The 25,711-nt window shown below is 33.4% G+C and overlaps 1 protein-coding gene across 1 annotated transcript in view; it reads left to right on the top strand.

Annotated features, from left to right (window-relative positions):
- Window positions 1-25,711, top strand: part of LOC145241287 (calcipressin-2-like) — a 179,249-nt gene that overhangs the window by 90,645 nt on the left and 62,893 nt on the right. Inside the window, exon 2 of the mRNA XM_080104035.1 lies at window positions 4,225-4,398. Coding sequence (XP_079960161.1) covers window positions 4,225-4,398 — 174 coding nt within the window. The remainder of the gene's footprint in view (window positions 1-4,224; window positions 4,399-25,711) is intronic.

Raw genomic sequence — 25,711 nt, forward strand, 5'->3', positions numbered from 1 at the left:
GCCTCTTATTTTTATTCCGCCTGAATGGATCAGAGGGGATTGCAACCCGAAAGACCCTCATCTATAATATAAATCTCACCTGTCTGTTGAAGTGTATGTATGTATGTATGTATGTATGCCTAAAACTTTCAACAGAGGCAACGGATTTTCACAAGATTGGTATTGTTCAGAAGCGCGACCCTTCGGATGACAAATACCAATAAATTAATGGCTAAAAACATTAATTCCTTCACCCTCAACTGGGCACTTTTCTATAAGGAGAGGGTAGCTTTTTTTTGCCGATATTTTCAAAAGTCATCCCCTCTTTTCGATTGACTAGCCTTAATTTAAACCTTCGCCACTTCCTGTTCGGCGATGGATGCAACGGTAAAGACGTCACATTTTTTTCACATTCTTTTCCTCTTATGCGGTATGGGTTTGAGCCTGCCTACTACCATTTCTTTTTTTTTTTTTTCTTTAACACACACCTCCAAATACCCGGGCAACACCAGGCACCCAGGCTAGTATTATGATAAAGGTTGTTGGCTTTTTTTTATGGTTCAAGACTTGTTAAATTAATTGTTTGTAAATTGTTTTTAAATAAAGTCCATAAAGGATTGATTTTGTTTAATGCAGAGATGGAACATTTCCAGGTCAAAATGGAAAATTAGCAACTAAGAGTGACTTCCACTCATTAGTTTCCAAGTTGATGTCTCAATCATTGGTGCAATTTTGTGTCGCATCCAGAAGTGAGAAATGATGTATTAGTGTGATCACTAAGTTGGCAAAAGCATCTCAATAAAGACGTAAACTAGAAGTTTATTAAATACTAGCAAGGAGTCCCGACATTGCCAGGAATTGAATGAGGATCAATGAATATTCACACTTCCGATACCTTTGTTATCGAAATCAGTGAAATCGCCCATTTTTCAATCAAATCGGTTGAGGATCCATTGCATTACACTGGGACGAAGCTTCACATGCCTCTACGCAGTAACTTAGTCTGCAATACATTGTAGTTTACATTGCACTGTAGAGAACCAATTATTGATTTTATAAAATTATTTTTATATAATGACTTGAATTAGTTTAAAATGCAAAAGTCTAGCAACATGGTTCAGTTGTGTTCTAAACAGAAACATTAATTTTGAATGCACCCCTATCATATCAAAGAACCTACTGTTTATTTTATATGCTGCGCCTTTCTGCTTGTATGGTAATAAAACTTCTCAAATGCACTTGTGATGTTAGGCTGCATAAGGGTGTTTGGTAAAAATCGAACTGTTCCTGCTTTAATCAGATTTTTTTGATTGTTGATTATCAATACTTGTTGAAGGCATATACAACCTATCTAAGAACACTTCCAGACATATAAGGTACATTTTTGTGAAATTTGCAAAAATTGGCCTAGCCGTTTCGGAGTCCATTGGGAACTAATCACAGGCACACATACAAAGTGCCTTTTATATATAACTAGAGATTTTTTTTGTTCCCCCCCCCTCGCCAATGCTGAACTTGATAGGGGTGAATTTTTAGGGAAGCCGATAGATTTGCAGAAATCGCTTAACATTTATCCTTTTGATTAATGACGAAATAAGGGGAGACTGCTGTGATATAAGGGAGTAAAATATTTACCTCTACTTTTTAATCGTCGGTTGATAGAACAATTGTTACGAAATTGTCAGTGCAGAGTTGCGGAACTTGGTAATAATACAAATTATAATAACTATTACAATGAGAATTAGGTGTGCAAAAATTACCATTAGAATATAGGCTGATTCTGGTAGATGTGATACAAAACGTCGTGTGTAACGATGTTGTCCATTTTATTTGATGTTATTGTGATCAACCAATGAAAAGAGATGATTCATAGTTTGGTATTCAGATAACAGTCCACACGCAAAAACGATTGCATTTGATTATGAATCTGTTTATTTGTAGTGAGTAGTTTATGGTGAGCTTGTAGCGTGTTGTCATTGCTCTCGTGTCCATTCTGATTAAGAATGAAGGTATCATTTATGAGTTAAATATAAACTGTCTTTATTCACAAAGCAGATGCCTACCAAATGCATTAATCTATAAATATTTGAAAGTATTAAAAACTTGAAACCTAAAAACTATTATCTAAATGAAGGAATGAATTTGATATGAAATAATCCCAAAAGAGTTGATCTCTCTCTCTCTCTCTCTCTCTCTCTATATATATATATATATATATGTATATATATATATCACCTGTCTGTTTGAATGTATGTATAGTCCCATTGATAATGCATTCATTTACTAACTTAAGTTATGCATGCAGCATTTTTTTTTTTTTCTTTTGTTTACAAACTTTTCAATTTCTTTATTTTTTTTATTTTTTTTTTTAACGACTGGACAATGCTCCCCCCCCCCGTTCTAAGTTGCACAGTATCTTTTACAATAAAACATAACCATAAACTTTAATAATTTTGTTTATTAGTTGAAATATTTGAGATCATGCATTATTATATTGTCTTCTATAATGTCTTGCAGTTTCTAATCCACTTTAGTGAAAATGATATTGATCGATGGAAGAAAAGTATTCTCAATCAATTCTGTATTGTAATTTGAATCCAATATCTTTCCAATCTCCTCCACGGGAAATTATATTTTACTCAGCATTTTTTTTGTTTTATGTTTGTCTGTTATGAACCTCATCATAAACTACTGTATAGAACTTTATGAATTTCAGATCAGAAAATATTTATCTGTGAATTTTGAAGGCAATTTGGTTACAATCTAAAGATTTCTAAAAAAAAAAAAAAAAAAAAAAAAAAGGGGGTGGTGGTTCTTCAATATTACAAAATTAATTTTCCAACAATTTGATTTAAATATGAAAGAAAAGGGTATGATAGCCTATATTTGTAAGCCCATCGTAAAATATCTCATTTAAATCTGACTGTAATTTGAACTTTGAATGTTACCCCCCACCAAAATAAAAAGTGGCTGTCGGGATCAATTTCTAGTATGAAAATAAATGACACCCCCACCCCATTGAAAAAAATAATGATCATTGTCCATTAATTCTTTGTAAAATAATGAATAGTAACAGAACCTGTGGAAATTCCACAGTAGTTGAAAATTTTTAAAACACAAATAAAATGAATAAAAAACAAAACAAAAAACGACAAATTTAAAACAATTTTTTGCACATTCTTTTTTAACCTTTTAAAGCTTAAAAAGAATTGATTTGAAAAAAATTAGATTTTTTTTCAGTGAAAATTCAATACACAGTACATTGTTTTTTTTTGTGTTTTTTTTCCCCGAATAATTTTTTTTTATATAAATCATAAAAGAACAGATGTCAATTCACTTGCATATTTTTTAATTTTAAAGAGAAACCATAATAAAAAACTTAGTCTTTTAACATTACTTTTTTATTATAAAATAAAATAGCCAATTTGAAACTGTAAACAGACAGCCATGTTTTTTTTTTTTTTTTGAGGGGGGGGGGATGGTTTTAATGATTTTTTACTGATAAAGAGCGACTATAAAGAGAGGTAATTCATTTCTCATTATATAATGTTTTTTGTGACACTGGATGTATGGACAAGTACATTAATATTTAGATTTCCTGTCTTCTTACCATAAAATAATTCTCAATTAAATAATTTTTAAATTAATAGAATGAATGTCACTTTTTTAAATATATTTAAAATTGTAATGTTTTAATCAATGGGACGATAAAATTTGATTTTGAAACAGTTAATTTTAAAATGAATAAAGTCTGAAATTTTTACCTTAGCGACATCCGATTAATCATCTGTCACCATCTCTATTGATTGAACGATCTCACTTTAAAAAAAAAAAAAAAAAAATGGGTGAAAGGTGATAACATACATACAAACATGAAACGCCTTAGCATATTATATCAATTGCTTATTGCGATTCTGAATTTTTTAGATGAGGGTTAATTGTTTCTATTACTTGTTTTGATTGAACTATTGTTCTCAACTTGAGTGTTATTTGTGCAACGTTTCAGTCGGTGTAGCCTCCGACCTTCATCAGGCATGTTGGGCGCCATCTTGGAAAAGAAAGGAGCCATCTATGGAGACATCAACTTTCTCATATCTTTTACAAGATAGTGACCAACAATGCCTGATGAAGGTCGGAGGTTACACCAACCAAAACGTCCGATCAAAACAAGTAATACAAATGGTTCCTTATTGTTAACATTCGATAAACACTTTCTATCATTTTCCTTTCGATTTTCTACTTCAGGATGAATTTGAGAACCTGTTTAAGGAATTTGACGATGAGGCATTTGTTCAATATTTGAAGTGTTTTCGTCGTGCACGCGTCGTGTTCAGTTCAGCTTTATTGGCAGCGAAAGCCAGAATCCATCTTCATGCGACTGAATTAGGAGGGAAGACGCTCAAGTGTTACTTTGCTCAGGTGAGTCACATGATCATTTTTCAAACAATTTTCATCTTTTCTTTTTAGTTGTTCATACTTTTTTTCTTTCGTAAATTTCTTGAAGCTATTCTTTTTTGAGTGCATACATCAATACAAAAAATGGCATGAAAAATCTTGTTCTTTCATAAAAATCAGACATAATAAAATCGATTCTGGCAAATTTCCAAGACATGCTCTTAATGATATCATCTGACGGATCCTAGACATCACTGACTTTCCATCAATCCTTGAACCAGTTAGCCTCCAGCAACAGCGGCACTCACCTTAGGTGCATTGAACTGGTTTCCTCTGAAGGAGAAAATGTCATGAGAATGTGAAATTCACAAGCAGTTTCCAGTCGCTTGTATATCCGAGTTAGGGTAGATGTGATGATGTTGTTTAGGTATGAATGTCCTTCTCCTTACAGTGCCTGGTATTCCCAAATGGTCACCTATCTGGTATTGACTAGGCTCAATATGGCTTAATTTTGGTGATCTAATGAGAACTAGCATGTCAAATTGACAAGGGGATGAAAAACCAAATTTGATACCTGTCATAACATTACCTTTTAACCCCCTTCTTCACCCGCATGCTTGCTCAACTTATTGTTTCTGTGTTGTTTACTCCACTAAATAGATAATAGACAATTAAATGCTTCTATCCGGTGTTGCTTGGCATTTACCTAATACGAGTAGCTAATATAGACTGCAACTTATGTTGACACTTTGTCTTTTTTTGTCACAAAGGAGTCGCCACTTATCAAGGCACAGAGGCCATTCCAGGATAAGGGTTAATGAGGGTAGTCAATAGGACAATATCGTAATAATTATTAGTGGAATTTTGATAAATTGGATTACTTAAGAGGTTGACTTATCAAGAACTTGTTCATGACCATATTGTAGTTAGTTGGAAAAACTAATGAGTGGAAGAGAGTTTCACGGATGTGCAGTTCTAAGAAAGAAGCTTTGTTCATGGAATCTGTTTAGGTTTAGGCACAGATAAAGAGTGGGAGAAATTATTGATAGTAGTTTCAGCTAGACGAGTGTTTTATATCCTTGTCAGTCACAGAATCTGTGACAAACTCTGTACATGTATCATTGTCAAAAAATTTAAATACTCAAGTATTTTCAACCAATTCGTATTCCAGCTGATCACCATGGAGACGAGTGGAGTGATAAATATCACTGCACAGGATTTCCTTAACAGCCTTCATTTATTAATGATGTGCTACACTGGAGATTATTGTGACTTGGCTTTACAAGCGCTTCTCCATCATCACTGTTTGAGGAAACTTGTGTATTGGTTTTGTGTTAACTTTTATTTATTGTTAGACGTTTCCTGAATGACTTTCAATTTCTCCTGTCTGTTGCCATTTCGTTTCTGCCACCCATTAGGATCAAGTTAATATGAACTGATCCCCTCTATCTCAAGCAGATTATCACATCTATGGCTTTGTGTTGTAGCCTTGCAAGCCGGTAATAATCCAGACAAACACGATGGTATAGTTAACAAAAAGTGTATTAGCAAAAATATGTTACAGAAGTACATATCATGATTCTGGAGCAATAATTACCACAAATCGCTGCCCAATAACGAGTTCAATGTACTTGTAACTATATTGATAGCCTTTTCATAAGTTCACCATTCCTAAAATAGGTATATCAACTTACCTCATAATAATATGAGATTACAAATCACTCAACTTTTTGTTCCTCCGACAAAGGAGGGACTGGACCTAGTAATTCATTCCTATTTGTCTGTTTGTTCACACTTTTCTCAATAACCATACCTTTATAGTGACACTCACAATATTCTCCATAAAAAGTGAAACATTTGTGATTTTTTTCATTTTAATTTGAGGGGAATTTGTCAATTAAGAAGCGACTACAACATACATTTAAAAAAAAAAATTTTTTTTTTTTTTTTTTTGAAGATTTATTTATTTATTTAAAAAAAAAAAATGAAGACGTATATTGTCGAAACTAAGTTGATTTGAAATTTTTAAATAAGTTTATTTATAAAAAAACTGGACTGTACAAATTCCAATTCAAATTTACACAATGCTTACATAAAGAAAAAATTTTGAAACTTTTTTTTATATACAACTAGCGAGGGGTACCCGGCGTTGCCCGGGTGTTTGTAGGTGTGTGTGAAAAAAAACAGGTGCCCGTGAAAAAAAAACAAAGCCTTGACGACGCGCAGTTGGAAAATAGTAAAGTGTGAAAAAAAAACAGGTGTGCGTTTTTGATTGACGTGACAGCGATAGGTATTCAGCAGTCAGCATTTTGTGCGGGACAGTTTTTAATGAGGTCAATAAATCGGTTTGTTTGTTTTTAAAAACCCGCTCTCCCATCTGATATGACGAAGTCGACAAACGTTCATTGGTTTTCGGCCTGTGATTAGTCGAGTTTCGCTTTTTTTATACCGAAAACCGAATGTAACGCGTACCGATGCGGGAAATGTGGAATAATTAACGTTTGAAAGTCAATAAAATTAAATAGACAGGCAAGCTCCGTGGGTAACTCTGAGATATTACAATTTATAGATGATATAAAAAGTTTTAAGAAGTTGTGAACCGAGCAAGCGCTTCTCTGAAAGAAGCCTTTTGTGGACATCGAGGAAAAGCGTACATACATACATACATTTTCGCTTTTATATATATAGATAAATCTTACTTGCTTTCATATTTCTCTTTGATCGTTAGTCGAATGCATAATGCCAGAATATCACAATATTTCATGGATATATCCCTTTCTCAAGTGTTTCTATTTCTTTATCTCCAGTTACTCTCATGCGTATAGTTGGATGTCGTTGACTGCAAGATTGCTATTTTTGAAGATCACAGAAAATTAAAAATCTAGAGAAAATCAAATGCAAGACATTATTTAATAACATTGGCTGTAGACGTTACATTTAGTTTTCATTTAACTTGTGCTTATTTAATTTTATTTACTAATTTGAGTTTTCTTTTTCAATCGAACTGCATCAGCATCTTGATAAATAAAACATTTTCTAAATAAACCAACCTGCATACTTTTACATACATTTGTATGTATTTTTGTATTAATGTTATCTTTGTGAATTAAAAATTTTGAAATTTGTTGAATTGTTAAACATTTTCCTGCATTTTAAAAACTATAGAAATTATAAAATATAACAAATTATAAAATATAACAAATTATAAAATATAACAAATTATAAAATATAACAAATCGCAGTATTGTTTATTCATTGTTTACTTCACCTAAAATTAATCACAATATTAAGTTTTCTTAGATATTATAAACCTTTGTGAATAAATTTTTTATTTACATTTTTTTATAGTTTAAAAAAAATTCTTTGCATTATAAACAATACTGAAAATTCAACAGATAATTTTATTTTATAAATTAAAATTTTTATTTTTAATAATGTGATAAATTTTATTAACAAAAACCCATTCAATCAACTGAAATTATGTAATAAAAATTTATTCCATAAAAAAATATTTTTAATCAGTTTTACTATCCTTACTTAATAGTGTTCCATGTCTTCTCAACTTTAGCAACTCTACTAGCAAAATTATATAAAACAATACCATATAATTCTTTTAAAATCCTCACTACAAACTCAATAAATTAAAAGTGCATCGATGTATTATTTCTGAGAAACTAACAAAAAAAAACAATTATAAATGTGTATTGTCTGTAGGCTAAAAAAACAATCCTATACATAATGATATGAAACATTTAAAAAAACGTTTATCTTGAATGTAGAAAACAAAATGAGGTAAAATATTTCTCAAAACCAAAAATGATTTCTGTTAATAATACAAAAGTAATTTTGCTTTTCATTGTAATTTATATCAATGACATTTGTGATATCCTAATTTATATCAATATATAACAATTTATGTCAATATATAACCTAATTTATATCTATGACATTTGTGATATCATTTTATATCAATATATAACCTGATTTATATCAATAACATTTGTGATATCATTTTATATTAATATATAACCTAATTTATATCAATGATATTTGTGATATCATTTTATATCAATATATAACATAATTTATATCAACATTTGTGATATCATTTTATATAACATAATTTATATAAATGCCGTAAAAAGAAAAAGACATTCCTACTTAAGGATTATTCTCGATTTAATACGTGTTATATCATAACAGCAGCGTTTTTGTAGCAATCCTATTGGGATTAGTAATATCACACCTAGACTTGAATTCTTAAAGAATAATTTTTTTTTTTTTTTTTTTTTTTTTTTTTTTTACCAAAGAGAAAAATCAAACCAACTATTTTCTATGTCTAAAACAGATGTGTACACGTATGACATTTTGCGGTGAAAATGGTTAAGATTTTTTCAATCAAATGTTTTTGGACGTATGATCCACCTTTTCAAAAAAAGGTTGCCTCGTATCCATGCCTGCTCCAGAGATAATTTGGTTGATGCACAAAGTCACAATATAGAAATCAATAAAGAGAAATCGGTCGGTTATTTGTGTCCGATATTTTTATTTAGGTACATTTTTTTTTTTTTTTTTTAAAGAAAATATGACTTTTGTCATTTGTCGTCAGTGATGATTTTTCAATTATGTGAATCCGGAATTCAAGTTGAAGCATAATCACAAAGAGAAAGCAAAGCTTCAATTTGTAAACATTTTCTTTTGTTGTATACTAATACGAAGATGATCCGTATGTGGAAAAATGTTCAATTTATATTTTTTTGTAGTTTACTGGACAAATTATTGTGATACGGCATAATCACGTTGACACACCGGTTCCCGCTGGATCACCGAAATTAAGCAACGTTGAACCTGGTCAGTACTAAATGGATGACCATTTGGGACTTTCAGGTGCTGTATGTGCTCTCCGCTTATCTCAGCATTGTTTCCAGTCGTCCTGGTCTTCTCCCTGTCACTGGACTCAAACAGTGTCGATTCAGGAGAGGTGTGGTTCGGCATTGCGTAACCCTTGCTTCACAATTACACGCGCTGCTACCCCTAACGGGTATCCTTTATCTTTCAAGACTGAATGGAAGCATTGATTTGACAAATTATTATTATATGCATTAAAATCTGAAAGATTTTTTGATTATAACTTGAAAATGAATCATGGAAAAACTGATTTTGTATATGTTAAACATATTTTCACTAAGTTTAGAAAAAGAATTTAGAAAAAAAAAAAATTTTCTCCAATGGTTATATGCGGGAAGGATAAATATCAACCGATTGAAAAAGTCTATCCATACACAAATATATAAACTTTATTTGAAGCTTGATTCAACAAAAACTAAATTAATAAGAGTTCAAAAGTGTCTATACAAAGAAAATGTTTTGTCTGTAAATGAATTTATGGAACTATGTGTAAGTTGTTGCTATGTTTAGTAGTTCTTTTCCTTCATATGGCAATTTTTCATTGAAAAAAATCAAGTGAAATAACTTTATTTCACCTGAACAAATTGAAAATGATAATTGAAATAGTTAATTAGATTAAAAAAATAATTTAAATAAAAATGGTAATATAGGAGATCAGGGAGCATGGGAGCATGCGTGAGCCTATTGAGATCTTTATTTTTTCAATGGAAATACTTGGTAGCCATGCTCGTATATTTTAAGGTGTTCATCATACTTTTCTGTTTGATATAGTTTTATTTTCTATGAAAAAAAACCCTTTTTGGCTTTTGTAAAATAGGAAGACACAGGACTGCTTCCCTGCAGACTACAACATAGTTGTCAATAAATTCTTGTCATGAACCGTCCCCACAGGCATTCAAACTTGGTTCATTTCATCAATCATTCTCAGTCCTCTCATAATATTCTTCATCTCTCAAATGGGATTCATTCTATCTCGTTAACCTTTGTCTTTGAGTGGCTTTTGGCTTTGATAAGTTGTGATCAACTAATTAAAAAAAACAACAAAAAACACACTATAAGAAAGAACCTAGAAATTTTTTTTATTTTTAGTTGTCCATAGTTCTCTCAGATTAGAAAACAAAAACACTGAAAAATCTTTGATGTACATGCTTATGACAGAATGAAAAGATCATATTCCAAAAATCACATAAATTTATCAAGTAGTTTTATTTTTATAAAGAAAATTATTTTTAGTGATTAATGAGGAAATCGTAGGCATTACAAGTTTTAATTATTAATTTAATTTTTATTAATGGAAATCGTAGACATTGTGAATTTGAATTATTATTGCGTTATCTTCCCTGTTTCTTCAATATAGTGATGTGAGACAGTTCCTTCTTGCTTACTTATGAAAAATGATTTTCTTATGTAAAGATAAAACTACTTGATCAACTTATGTGGTTTTTGGAATATGACATGATATAAATTTAAAAAAAATTTGTTTTTAATATAGGTGGAATTATGAACAAGAATCAACTAAAGATATAAACAATCAATATATCAAACAAAATGTAATTTTTATTTAAATATATAAAACTAAATTGGCTTTAGTTTTAACGTTATTAAAACATGATGGATTTGTGGATTCCCTTTTATTAATTTTCCAAAATCAGTTTCAGTGAATTACACGATTCCCCAAGAATAATAATTGCCTTCATATCGAACGGATAAGAAAGTTTAATTATGTATAAAACGACTCTCCCTCGAATCAGTGTCTTTTATTTTCATTCATAATTTCTGTTGTTATATGCAAAAAATATAGCAATTGGAAATTTCATTTTCAATATTTCTTTTTTCTCCAGTTTTTTTTTTTTTTTTTTTTTTTTTAAACAAAAAACTTCCATTTTCTTCAGTCTTTTCAGTAACATAATTTTTCTCCAAAGATAAAAAATCTAAACAATTATTTTACATAATGACAAAAACTGAAGTGATGAAATCAATAATCATTATAATATTATAAAATCCCAAATGTAAGCGAATGTTAATATTATTAATGTATTTTTTTTTTGTTAATATTATTAATCTGCTTGTCTCTACAAAATGCAACATCTTTGTGTGTTCTGTTTTTTCCCTTCTCTATTTCTTATAGTAATCATCTTTGCCATTGTTCAGTCAATAGGACATATAAGTGTCTCTGACGTCACTTGAATGTTCTGATGTCATAGAATGCACCTGATTGACGTCACAGCCGGTACAACACAACATGAAGGCAGACGTTCAAACCGGGTGGGGTGTGGGTGGGGGGTGAGAACAGGAAAGAAGTTGTACAAGCTTTTCTCTTCTATTGAACCGAGCATAACAAAGTAGAAATTTGAAAGAAATCCAAAAATTTTTCCAGTAGCTTTAAAACTTGTTCCTCTTCTTCTCACATGCATGCAATTCCCTCCCACTCACCTGTTCCAGTTCCCCCTCCAATCACCCTTACATAACCCTTCCCCACCACCACAATACTTCTGTTGACTTCATCCCCACCCCCCTCATTCCTTATGCTCACCTCCACATTTTTGCCTTTTTGCAAGTAGATATCCAATTTTCTTTACCCTTCCCTCCACCTCTTCTTAAACTACGATCTGCACTGGTTTCTACAATAACTTTTTATTTTTCATTCGCCCCTCCCCCCTCCCATTTCCTTATATTCATGGACTCTGTGTTCATCAGCACGTGTATCTGTACGTGCATCCACACACAAGCAAGGTTACCTGGCAATATACAGCGTGCTCTTAAAAATGTGATAATTTATGTACAACACCTGCCACTTGATCACTAAGTTTACCTACCTGAACAACCTCACTGGCATTGCCTCATCAAGAGTGAGACGGAAGTTGCCAGCCAAGTAGAGATCACAAAAGCTATCAATGGTGAACACCATGTTTTATAGACATGAACCAGCAGTATAGTAGATGCTTCCTTGGTCATGTCAAACCCTAACATCTCAGGAAGAGATCAGATTACAGCTGTGGACTAGACAGCTAGAGAATGGACTCCTCCTCCTACTGACCTGGCAATCTCCCCTTCTGAGGTCTTCTGTCCCGGTTCAGAAGTGCCCTAGCTTCAGTGGAAAACTCAACCACCTGAGAACAGGAATGCGGATGGTCAATAGTCACTGTGATCAGATGACGCTACAAAACTGACTCCACCATTTGGAAATGTGAAGAGGATGACCATACGATGCAACACCGTCTTTTCTGTTCTCTATTACCCAACCAGTTCAGCTTGAAAGATCTTGCCGAATGCATCAATGATGCAAAGAAGTGCATTAAAAAAGAAAAAAAGTGGGAAACTGATGTATGATCACATACTTCGAAGACCTGCAAAAGAGAAGAGTATTCTTTTATTTTATATATTTATTTTATATACTAGCTGTACCCGGCCACGCGTTGCTGTGGCTCAGTTTGTTAAAATGGAACACATGTGCAAGTAGAGAAAAGTTTGATTCTTTTTTTCAAGAGAATGTACAAATTATTTATTTTTTTAACAGATGTTAAGAAAAAAAACAGAAAAATACTTCCATCATTAATTATGCAAAAAAATAAATAAAATGTTGATTTAGTGTTTCAATATGCTTATAAATTATGATAAAACTTGCTGAGTATGCACTGTTTTACGGTTGTTGTAAAAATGGAACGGAAACTTAAATTTCGCTTCATTTTAATCTTTCTTAATTTTTTAATTGTGCCCCCCCCAAACGAATATAATCAAAACAGTAACATTCAACAATTGTACCTTATGTATATAAAACACAAAATATTTATTAAAAAAAAAAGTTAATAACGAAAGGGAAATAATTCCATTTTTAAACGAAAAAGTCAGTTTACCTAACTTACTGTATTAATGCTATTTTTTTAAGCAAGAAAAAAAAAAAGGTAAATATCCAGATACGCTACTACAGAACACCGACCACTCTAATTTGTTTTTGTATAGGTAATTGAGGTCGCTGACAACGAATGTGATAGTCAAACTTGGGGCAAATTTACCGTTTGCATGGTATTTACCCCTGAACCCACGAACTTCTTTTCACCATTTTGCAGCTTCCGTTTATGCTACGCGCATGCACGCTGTAGCATAAACGACGGCTTCACCAAGCAAACTACGTTGGGGGGAGGGGATTTTTTTTTTCCAGGACATAGAATTTTCTAATTTTCAAAAATACATTATAGCGCTTTTTGGGTGGAAAATCTAAAATTAGCTGAAGAAGAAATAAAATAAGAAAAGGAAAGCACACCAAGTTGGAGTAGGGGGGGGGGTTAATTTATCTGTTTTTTTTTTTTTTTTTTACCTGGAACATTGAATTTTCAAATTTTCCGTAAGTAACGCACCGACATTTACCAATTAGAACACCATTTAACATTTTCCGAAGATTTTACTTTGTACATTGGGGGGGGGGGATGTGATGTTGGGGCGCACATGCGCCCCAACATCACATTCCCCCCCCCCCAACAAATTAGAGTGGTCGGTGGGGTTTGTATTACTGTACACATAGATTCGAAAAAGTTGTCAAAAAACAAATATATAACAAATAAACATTATCAAAGGCAAGATAAGTTACTTTTCTACCAAACTGGATATATTTTTCGTGTTTTTATTCAATGTAACCTATTGGGTTTGTATTACTGTACGCATAGATTCGAAAACGTTGTCAAAAAACAAATATATAACAAATAAATGTTATCAAAAGCAAGATAAGTTACTTTTCTACCAAACTGGATATATTTTTTGTGTTTTTATTCAATGTAACATGTTTATTCAGCTCGAAAAACATACAGTGTTTACCGATGTATTGGAAAATTCAAGATGGCGTCTGATTCTCTCTTTAACATGGTAAGTTTGGGAAAAGGTGTTATAAATAAAAAACCAGATAAAATACTGTTAAAAACTCGCTCAATATATGTTACCGTGACATAGGTTGACATATATTCGGCGGGTTTTTAATAGTATTTTGTATAGTTTTTTATTTATAACACCTTTTCCCAAACTTACCGTGTTAAAGAGAGAATCAGACGCCATCTTGAATTTTCCAAGTCATCGGTAAACACTGTATCTTTTTCGAGCTGAATAAATATGTTGGGTTTGTATTACTGTACACATAGATTCGAAGAAGTTGTCAAAAAACAAATATATAACAAATAAATGTTATCAAAGGCAAGATAAGTTACTTTTCTACCTAACTGGATATATTTTTCGTGTTTTTATTCAATGTAACATGTTTATTCAGCTCGAAAACCATACAGTGTTTACCGATGTATTGGAACATTCAAGATGGAGTCTGATTCTCTCTTTAACACCGTAAGTTTGGGAAAAGATGTTATAAATAAAAAACCGGATAAAATACTGTTACTGTGACATAGGTTGACATATATTCGGCGGGTTTTTAATAGTATTTTGTATAGTTTTTTATTTATAACACCTTTTTCCAAACTTACGGTGTTAAAGAGGGTGTGAGACGCCATCTTGAATTTTCAAATACATCGGTAAACACTGTATGTTTTTCGAGCTGAATAAATATGTTACATTGAATAAAAACACGAAAAATATATCCAGTTAGGCAGAAAAGTAACTTATCTTGCCTTTGATAACATTTATTTGTTATATATTTGTTCCCCCCCCAAAAAAAAAAAAATTAGAGTGGTCGGTGTTCTGTAGTAGCGTATCTGGATATTTACCAAAAAAAATATATTTAGGTTTGGCTATAAATTCCTAAACTTATTTCACCCTAAATAATTTAGGTGACTGAAATAGGAATCTAATTTAATCTTTAATTTCCTGAATAGTATCCGATAATTCATTTTTCTTCGAGTTATATCGAATACATTAATACGGACTTTAGGGGCTTTTTTCGTAATGTTACTGTAAAAATTATTTTTTATTGTTACAAATTACGATGCTTTAAAAAAAGCAAAAATAAATTCTTGCGTTTTTTATTTACTACTGAAAACCATAACTTTAGTAAAGGTATTTTTTGTTTAAACAAAATAAAATATTTTCACTAAGAGTTAAGTAAAAATAATTCGTTCATTATATTCTGTGATCATTATTTGAAAAATACTGCAATTTTCATTAAAATTCGTTAATTTCCTGATTTTTGGTGAATTTTTAAGTAAAGGGAGGAGTCAAAATGTGTATACACTTTGAGCGTTGTCATTCATTTTGAGACCACGTGTGGTTAATTTAAATATCCAGTTTGGCAGAAAAGTAACTTATCTTGCCTTTGATAACATTTATTTGTTATATATTTGTTTTTTGACAACTTTTTCGAATCTATGTGTACAGTAATACAAACGCAAACTTCGGAGGTTGGACCCCCCCCCCCACCTAAAATGTACTTGGAAAAATCGATTTTATAGTTAGATTTAAGAATGGTTAGTCGAAAAAAAAAGGTGAAAAACAAAACAAATAATCAATAAATAATTGTTACCAAAGGCAATAAATGCTACTTTTTTTTACTTACATTGAATATTTTCAAGCGCTAATGCGGGTGTGTGGGTGCCAAATACCTCCAGATTTTCTAGAATTTCCCGCTAGATTGTAACCAAAATCTCCAGATATAGCAGGAAAACCGCTAAATTGTAACACTGGTCACGTGACAGGAAGCGGTAATAAATAATTGTCCCTAAATAAAAAAAATGGCCTCTCGGTAAAAAGAAATCCACCTTTTTATCATAGAAAAATTAAGTATAAAGTTATAATTAAAAAGAAATATATAAAAACACACATGGATATAGTAAACATATTATACCAAAACGTGGAAGCCATCCGTTCAGTGGTTTTTTAGACAATTCATTCCGAACGAACCAACATTTACATTTTCATATGTATAGATTTATTCTATTTTTATTTTATATATTAATTTTATTTTTTATTTTATATATTTATTTTATTTTTTATTTTATTTTTTATTTTATATATTTATTTTATTTTTTTTATTTTCGAGTGGCCTCTGGGCTTTGATAAGTGATGACTCCTCTGTAACAAAAAACAAAACAACATTTTAAGTATTTAATAGCGTCAAAAGGTCCATCGCAGAACGGGCGGAGACCAAAAGACTATTTAGGAAGGCCAGTCTACAAAATTCAGCAGACCACCAACACAACACACCAACCTTCACCTGCGATATCTACAACCAACAATGTAGATCGAAAATAGGCTTAGTCAGCTCCAGAAGACAGCGTTCAACTACCTCTAAAGGCGCAACCTCATAGTTTTCTAGATTGATGGATGCCAACAACAGTGCCAAAATGCTACGGATAGCCGTTTCTGTGTACTGTGGTGGATTTGAAAGCGGAACATCATGGACGACTGGAGAGCATGCTAATATTGGAAGAGGATGATGTCATTTAACTTTGGATGAAATATATTCAAGACAACAAATCCTAGAATATAGTTTGTTAAATCTTCTGTTAAATGTTTGCGAATAATTTGAAGATGTGTTCTCAAGAATGTTCTTCCATTGGTTGAGACACGCGTGCTACCCCGCTCTCAGCATTGCCAATTTTTTTATTTCTTTTCTATTCTCTTTAGATAGTTTCATTGTTTCTTAGTTTGCCAAAGGGGTGCGCATGAGTTCACAAGTATAAAAAAAATCAAACAAAAACAAAAACTAACAATTTCTGTAAATATTAGTTGCACTATGAGTGTGTGTGTGACACCATCAACCCTCTACTCACTAAGGTTCACATCTATGTTCCATTGATGCCATGTTCATCGGTTGCTGTTAGCTCATTTCACTCTCTCAAGACTCCTGACGTGGTCCAAGCCACAGTTTACTTTCAACTGTATCCAGCTCATAGTTGTCGTCAACTGTGTCCCACTACGGACTGTATTCAACTGGACTGTCGTAAAACGTTGCGAACACTTATTGACTATCGCAAACTTCCCAACAGCGATAAAACTTATTGTCACAAAATGCACCAACATTCCCAAAACTCTAAAAATATATCCGGTTCTTTTGTTCCTGTTCAACACCAAACTCTGATTCTCTCTCTTTGATAAGGTCCAAATCAAGTCTCCAATCTAATAGGTCCCGCTTTGTCAACTAAGCCCCAATCCCTGTCCCATCATCGCAATGTTGTATTCCTGTACCTGTTTGACAAATATTTTAATAGAATGTGCTCTGATGAACTCCTTGCACCTGTGCTCCTTAACGTACATATCCCCAACAAACCCACTTAGCAACAAAATCACACCCCTTCACTATTGAGACCCTTAAATTCCAGGAAGCTTTCTACTCTAATAGTTTCTTTCCTCAAACAACTAGACTTTGAAATTCCCTTCCTGCTGTCTGCTTCCCTGACTGTACTGATATGCAGAAATTTAAATGTAACATAAACAAACATCTAGTTCATCTTCCCTAAGTATGGTTCTAATTAGTAGCCCCTTACGTCCAAGTAGCGATATGGCTTGTTTGGGATGAATGTGAGTTAAAAAAATAAAAAAAACTTACCTCAACTTTCTTTTGTCTTCCCCAATGAACAACTTCCTCTCCATTATTCTGCTGATAAACCTATTTCCTATTTATTTTGTCATATTTCAGATAACAGATAAAAGAAAAAAGGATGAAAAATAAAAAACAAATAGACAATTTCATTAAGCAAAAATCTTTTTATGAATGTTGTGGTGTAGCGAATTTTAAATAATCTTAAATCTCCTTTTGCATTCATCAAATATACAATTTTTTAATCGAAAAAGCATCCCTCCAAAAAGCAAAGTACATTTTAATCTTGTTCGCCAATGGACGCAGATAGATTTTTATTTGTGATCACGCTGTTGTGGACTGAACTGAGATCCATTATTAACAGTCGCTTACGTGAGGAATGATCAGATTTATTTAGGTCGGTTGAATTACATTACACTCATTGGCTGACTGGATTGAGACCCATTGTCATTGCTAACACAGTTCATCGATGAGAGATCGAATTTAATCAAGTTGTATTAGTCATCCTGAAAAAAAATCGCTTAGTGACCGGATTTTATTGTTTGGAAGTCGGGTGTATTACACTGGCAGCAAAAGAATCAGATATCATATCATCGTGGCACTTGCTAAGTCAAATTTATGAACAGATACTAATTGATGAAAACTCTTGAGGAATCACCCTGCCTTGACAAACGTCTGGGTCTGGCATTTACTCCTGACCTGAAAGGGAAGACTTGCATCAGATCTGTTGCCAATGTTGCTGGTACGAAAATGGTTGGATCATTCTATCGCTCCAGAAAGTATCTTATTCCTGACACAATCCTCCATCTGTATAAGATCTTAAGATGGAGTACTGTTCGTGTATTTTGTATTTTGGGGAGGGGGGGAGTACTAAGAATATCCTTTCTTTTATTGACAGAGTTCAAAACCGGTTTTGAAATCTAGTGGGCGTAGCCCTCTTCTTCATCCTACTTCTTCTTTCTCGCAGAAGAGACGTTGCAAGTCTAACTCCGTTCTATCGTTATTTTCATGTCAGGTGCTCAATTCAACTTCTACCCATAACACTCCTCCTCCTTCTCCTTCGTAGAAGATTTGCAGCAAACGCTCGTCTAGCTACAGCAACTGCTAACAATTTCCCTTACCTGTCTCTGCTTAAATTTAAACATAACTTCCATGGTCAATGTTTCTTTTCTAGAACAGCCTGTCTGTGGAACTTAATACCATGAGGCTGCTTCTCAGCTGACTATAACATAGCTGTTTTCAAGTCTGACATGAGCAAATTCTTGTTAAGTCGTCCTCTTAAATAAACATTACCCAAGTTCCACCATTACCGATAATTACTGTGTTGTCTCATCGGCCACCTATCGCTCATTAACCCATATCTTCGAGTGGCCTTTGAACCTTGATAAGTGTTGACCCCTCCTCCTAGTAAAAAAAGAAAAAATACCTGCTATTTCTTAAGACAATGTCCCATGTATCACTACACCTGGAAGAGTTTTACAACTCGAAGATTTCTTTAAAAATTGGAATGGTCATTGTTGTCTTTATGGCTTTCTGTTGGGTTTGTTTCTTGTTGAGCACATTGTGACCTCGGCTATCTTTTTTTTTTTTTTTTTTTTTTTTAATACAAAAATAAATTAGGCAGTAAGCCATCCAATTTATCAACCTCTTCGATACTAAATGCTATTTGATCTCTGAAACTTGGTGGATCATATACCAAAATGCTATTTGTCATCTACAAAATGTGATGCTTTTGCATCTGAAGTCTTTTTTTTTTTTTTTTTTCAGAAAATAATTTAAGAAGTTGAAACTAACGCAACTGAGGACTTGTAGTTTTTTATTAAAACAAAAAGTTATGAATGAAAATATTTTACAAAAATGCAGCCTTCAATATTACAAAAAAATAACCCAGAAAATATAACGATGGTTTCAGAGGGCACAGATGGGCAGTCAAGCACCTGCCATGAAAATAATAAAGCAGTAATGTCTTTTCTGTGACAAATAGGTAATGAGATGTGGGCAGTACCCATTAGATTTCGAAATCAGTTTTGTATCCTGTTAAGGCAGAAAAGGGTCCTTTGAGCATCTCCTCACAAAATATGACAACAGTACTCCATCTTGGGACATATTTGACTCTTGTACATGTTGAGGATTGTGTCGAGAGTGAGATACCTAGAGCGGAAGAATGATCCAACCATCTTTCCAGTGCATCAGTTTTGTTATGTGTATTAAAATGTCCATTAGTTTTGTTATATGTATTAACATAAGAAGAGACGTTGTGAGCCTGTCCTTGTTTTATCGTTATTTCCATGGCAGATGCTCGTCTGAACTCCAATCTCTGGTCCCCCCTCGCCAATCCTTCACGAAAAACACCCGTCTAGCTGAATCCACTATGAAAAATTTCCCCACTCTATATCTGTGCCTAAATCAAAACGCGGATTCCATGAACAAAGCTTCTTTCTTAGAACTGCACGCCTGTGGAACTCTGTTCCGTCTGCCTGCTTCCCTCCGGACTACAACTTGAATGTCTTCAAGTCCAATGTTAACAAATTCCTAATGAACTGCCCCCTTAAGTAAACACTTCAGCAAATCTCCTCACTAACTTAATGTACTTGCAATAACCCTTATCCCTGAGTGGCTTCCAGGCCTTGATAAGTGGTTATCACTGTGTAAAAAAAAAAAAAATAAATAAATAAATATCTTAGTTTATATAAAAATTTGCATATGTGTATGTTTAGATTATATATTGAATAATATGTATAAATTAAATAACGTGATCAGTTAAATTAACAAAGCAGAGCTAAGGAATATAAAACATTCAAAATGAACTGATGTAATTGAAACGTCATGGCATTTGTTTTTTCTATTGAATTTTAATTTATATCTGAGCTGGACTCCCAGCGTTGCCCGGTTGTACAATACGTTCAAACATGATATTTTAACTTATACAGATTGCGTATGAATTATTATAGAATCAATCCTCTATTGATTATTATATATTATGAGGAATAATTTACCTGGTAGACTAATTCGCAAAAAAAATAAAAAATAATAATAATGATAATGTTGTTCATCAAAATGTGTTTGTTTACAATATCACGTCAGCTGATATTTGGTCTTGACGATCTTAAAAATAGTCTTTCTTCTCTCATAGATTAAAAAATAATTTTTATAGGGGAATATTTTATGTTACACCAGTTCAGGTTACACCAGTTCAGGTTACACCAGTTCAGGTTACACCAGTGTAACAGAATAATCCCTTGTAAATTTTTTTTTTTTTTTTTTTTATCTATAAAAGAAGAAAGATTATTTTTAAGATCGGATTTTTCGATTTTCATCAGATGAATTTCTGTACAAAACATATCTAAGAATACTGCCAGACATATGAATTACCTTTGAGTGAAATTTGCAAAAGATAGGTTCCAAAACGGCTGAGCCTATCAGGAAGGAACTCTCTCACACACACAGTGACTTTTATGGTAGTAGATATAGAGATTTACACTAGCTGCTTGTGGCCCAGCCTTGCCTTGGAAAGGAGATTATGCACAGAATAATTAACATGGTTATAAATATTGGTACTTTATTTTTTTTTTCATTTATTTAAAAAAAAAAATTATAATATCAGGTCAGTGCAAAAGTTTTTGCCGATTTAAAATTTTATCTTCAAACTGAAAAACTTTTTGAAAATTTTTATTCATGACAATAACATTTGCTCTCTATAACTTGATTCATCTTTCAACCATCTTCTAAATTCCTTGCTTGTAAAATTCCTTAGGTTTCGAGATGAAATATGAATCAATTTCCTCTTGCAATGCTAACCTAAGACCGTCTAAATGGTTTTGTAATCTTTGAAATAAATGATAATCCAAAAGAGCTAAGTCAGGAGAATATGCAGGATGCGGCAAGATTTCCCAACCAATTTCTCCTTGATCTTTGGTTAGTAGTGCTGTGTGAGAACGAGCATTATCATGATGGAAGACTCCTTTTCTGTTAAAAATGTTTTTGGATCAATATGGGTGAAAATATTGTAGAAAAATATGATGCTTTAATGATGTGAAATAAAAAGTTAAAAATTAATCATGATTAATTTTTAAGTAATAATATGCATCAAATAAATTACAATCGTTTAAAATGCTAAATCTACAAACCGTCAAAAACTCTTGCACGAACCTGATAAATATTAATCTCATAATTATTATTAAATGTTATATTGATGAGGGTAGAGTGTCCAATATTGATGAGAAAAAATTTGCATATCTTGTAAAATTTGAACATTTTGATTCAAATGCAAATTGAAACTTAATTTTTATTAAAATCATTCTAAAATTTATTGCAACATTTCTGAAAATAATACGATAAAACTGTAAAAAAATGTTAGAAAGCAGATTTTGGGTTTACTTTTAGCAGCTTTGTAACTCTTGCTCCCCTTAATTTGTCCTTTAGTTCTCACATTCCATGAGCAATGTTTCTGGCAAAGAGAGAAGAATTGCTGTTTTCGGGGGGGGGGCGTCAGAATCTATCTAATACTTATTGTTTGCTAATTTTTGACTTTGAATTATTTTTTTTTAGCTTCTTACATGAAGTGGCTTCATGCATTGTCTGGAGCGATTTCCATAAAAAGACAAGGCAGATTTATTTTTTTTAGAAAGTTCTATCTGAGAAGATATTGAGCTTCATGTACAAATTCTGCTGTCTTGATTCAACTCTGTTACGATTTGGAGAAGTTAATCTTTTAACTGTCTCTACCTGGCTTTACTCAGGCGGAAACATAGTGTCAAGTGTAAGGCTTGGAGAATGATAAGGGTATTTATTCGCTCCCCCACCGAGCAAATTAGGCACAAGGCCGATTTTTAAAGTGAGGAGTGAAGGGGAAATGGGGACCGACTCCCCGGGGAGTAGGGGAGCTGGATAGTGACAATTGGTATGAAGGGTTGCCCCTACATTGACCAAGGTCTTATGTGGGGTTGCCCCCACATATGGTCTTTGCTTGACACCCACTGCCCAGGCCCCGAAGGACCGGAGGCGGGTAAAATGATAAGTTCAATGATATTAAGCAGTGTTAATTAAAAAAAATTTTTTTTTTCATAGTCGCCATAAACAAGGCGTATTACCACTTGGACTTTTGGGGCTATTGTTTGGAACCATGTTCGAAAGAGATGTCTTTCCACATTACATTTAAAGTTTTACAACTTGGTACGGACAGAGAAGCAGGAGACAGGGCGTGAATTCCAAATTTTACCAATTATGGGAAAAACAATCTTCGGACATTTATATAGTGAAAGGCTGTCTGGCGGGTTAATTAAGAGTATTTACGTCGCGAAGGCACAAGTGTTAAGAGTTTGTCAAAGCATGTGATGTGCCATTAAATTACTTTTAAAATAGACACAACGATGCAACATTTTTTTTAGTCAATACAATCATGCAAAAAATGTTTACTCTTTTTCACACTCAAACAAAGCATATTGACACTTGGAATGCTATTGTTTAGATTTTTTTCTAACAGGACTGTGAGGAGTTGAGCAGCAAGATGTTTGTTTACATTACATTTAAAACTTTACAATTTAGTATAGACAAAGAAGCAGGAAACAGAAAGGGAATTCTAAAGTCTAGCAGTCTGAGGAAAATATTAGAGTCAAAGGCTTTCTGGCATCTCATGATCTCAACAGTGAAAGGGTGGGATTTTGCTGTTTGTTGGATTAGTTGGCAATATATACGTTAAGGGGGCACAAATATTAAGAGTAAGAACATGTTCCATTAAAGTACTTGTAAAACAGGCACAGGGATGCAACATTACGGTGATGGGGCAGAGGTTGGAGCTTTGTTGATAGTACAGGCCGTTTTAGATTTGAGACATTTTATTGTGTTTGGACCCTCTCTAAGAATGGGAGACTTGTGGAAGGTACCCCAGAGTTGAGTAGTAAGATATTTGTTAACATTACATTTAAACTTTGGCAGTTAATACAATCAGAAGCAGGAAACAGAAGGAATTCCAAGAGGAAAAACTATTAGAGTAGAAGATTTTTCGGCTAAGGACATCAACAGTTAAGGGTGGGATTTTGCTGTCTGTCGGTTTAGTCGAAAATATGTACATCAAAGGGAGTTCATCAGAGCACATTCCATTAAAATACTTATAAAACAAGCATAGAGATGCAACATTACATTGATTGGACAGAGGTTGGAGCTTGGCCGATACTGCAGAAGCTATTAGATTTGAGGTTCTTTTTTGGATCCTGTCTAAGAGCGGAAGATTAGTGGCAGATGCACCAGTCCAGATATGGTAACAACACTCCATGCATGGGTGAATTGTGGCTTTGTAAAGATATAGGCTGCTCTCTGGTATGATTAATCAAATTATATGACTGTGTCGAGTGAACGTCAACAAGGGAACGAGGAGGCATTGTTGTCTGGTTAAAAGCGTTGCTATGGTCATTAGTGTGTATATTAACGAACGCACTGTATGAACAATTGCTGATAAAGTTGAGTCATCAGCTTCTTTCAAGAAACTTTTGTTTGAAGAAATATCCACACCATTCTCAAGATAATGAACACAAACAAAATATTTTATTTACTCTTATTCAACCCAAACAAGACATATTGCCACTTGGATGTAAGGGGCTACTATTTCTACAGGGACACTATGTAGGGAGTTGAATGACGAGATGTCTGTTCACATTACATTTAAATTTTAGCATGTCAATATAGTCAAGGAAGCAGGAAACAAAGGGGCAATTTCAAAGTTTAGGAATCTGAGGGAAGAAACTATTAGAGTAGAAGGCTTTCCAACATCTAGAGACCTCAATAATGAAGGAGCGGGATTTTGCTGCTTGTTGGGTGTATGTAAATCGAGGGGGCACAAATGCTATGAGTTCATCAGAGCACATTCCATTAAAGTACTTGTAAAATGGGCACAGGGATGTGACGTGGTGATGTGACAGAGGTTGGAGCTTGATCGACAGTTTGGGACCTGTTAGATTTAAGCCTCTTTCTTGTACGCTGTCTAATAGTTAGTCTAGTGGTAGATGCACCACCCAGATATGGCAACAATACTCCATGCGTGGATGAATGGTGACTTTGCAGATAAATAAGGTGCTCTCTGGTGTGAGTAATTTTCTAGCATGGTAGAGGGAGCCCACCTTCATGTTAGATTTAAGCCTCTTTTTTAATACTCTAAGAGTGAGATGCACCAGCCAAGACATGGTAACAGTACTCCATGCATGGGTGAATTCTGGCTTCGACAAGGTATGGCATAAGGGTCTACTTCACAAGATTTCCAGCTACGGTATAACTGGAAATGTTTTCTCAATCATTAAATCATTTCTCTCTGATAGGCTCATAAAAGTAGTGGTCGATGGACAAAAATCGGAGGCCTGTAATATAAATGCTGGAGTCCCTCAGGGGTCAATCCTGGGCCCAACTTTCTTCCTGATCTACATCAATGACCTCCCTAAACACATACTTAAATCATTCGTTGACATTTATGCTGATGACACGACCATCTACGGCAACACGTCAAAGGCTGTAAATGACAAAGTTCTCTCTGATTCTCTCTCCTCTGATCTCGAGCGCGTGGTTCAGTGGGGGAAGACATGGCTGGTTACCTTTAATGCATCTAAAATCAAACTCCTATCCTTACATCATCAATGCTCTGATCCCCATCTGGCATCAGTTGTGATGGATGGCTCTCGTCTGGGTGAGGCCCCGTGTTTTGACAAGCTTCTGGGTTTGACCTTTACTCCTGATCTGAAATGGAACACGTACATCAAGTCTGTTGCCAAGGTCACTGGAAAGATAGTGGGATCCTTCTACCGTTCCAGAAGATATCTCACTACTGATGCAATTCTCTATCTATATAAAAGCCAAGTACGTCCAAGGATGGAATACTGCTGCCATATCTGGGTAGGAGCTGCTAAAAACAGCCTATCCTGCCTTGACAGAGTACAAAATAGACTTCGTGGCTTAGTGGGGGATGCCCTTTTCTCTACC

Source organism: Euprymna scolopes, chromosome 20, assembly GCF_053919585.1.
Source record: "Euprymna scolopes isolate OS-2025 chromosome 20, ASM5391958v1, whole genome shotgun sequence".
NCBI classification, from domain to species: Eukaryota; Metazoa; Mollusca; class Cephalopoda; order Sepiida; family Sepiolidae; genus Euprymna; species Euprymna scolopes.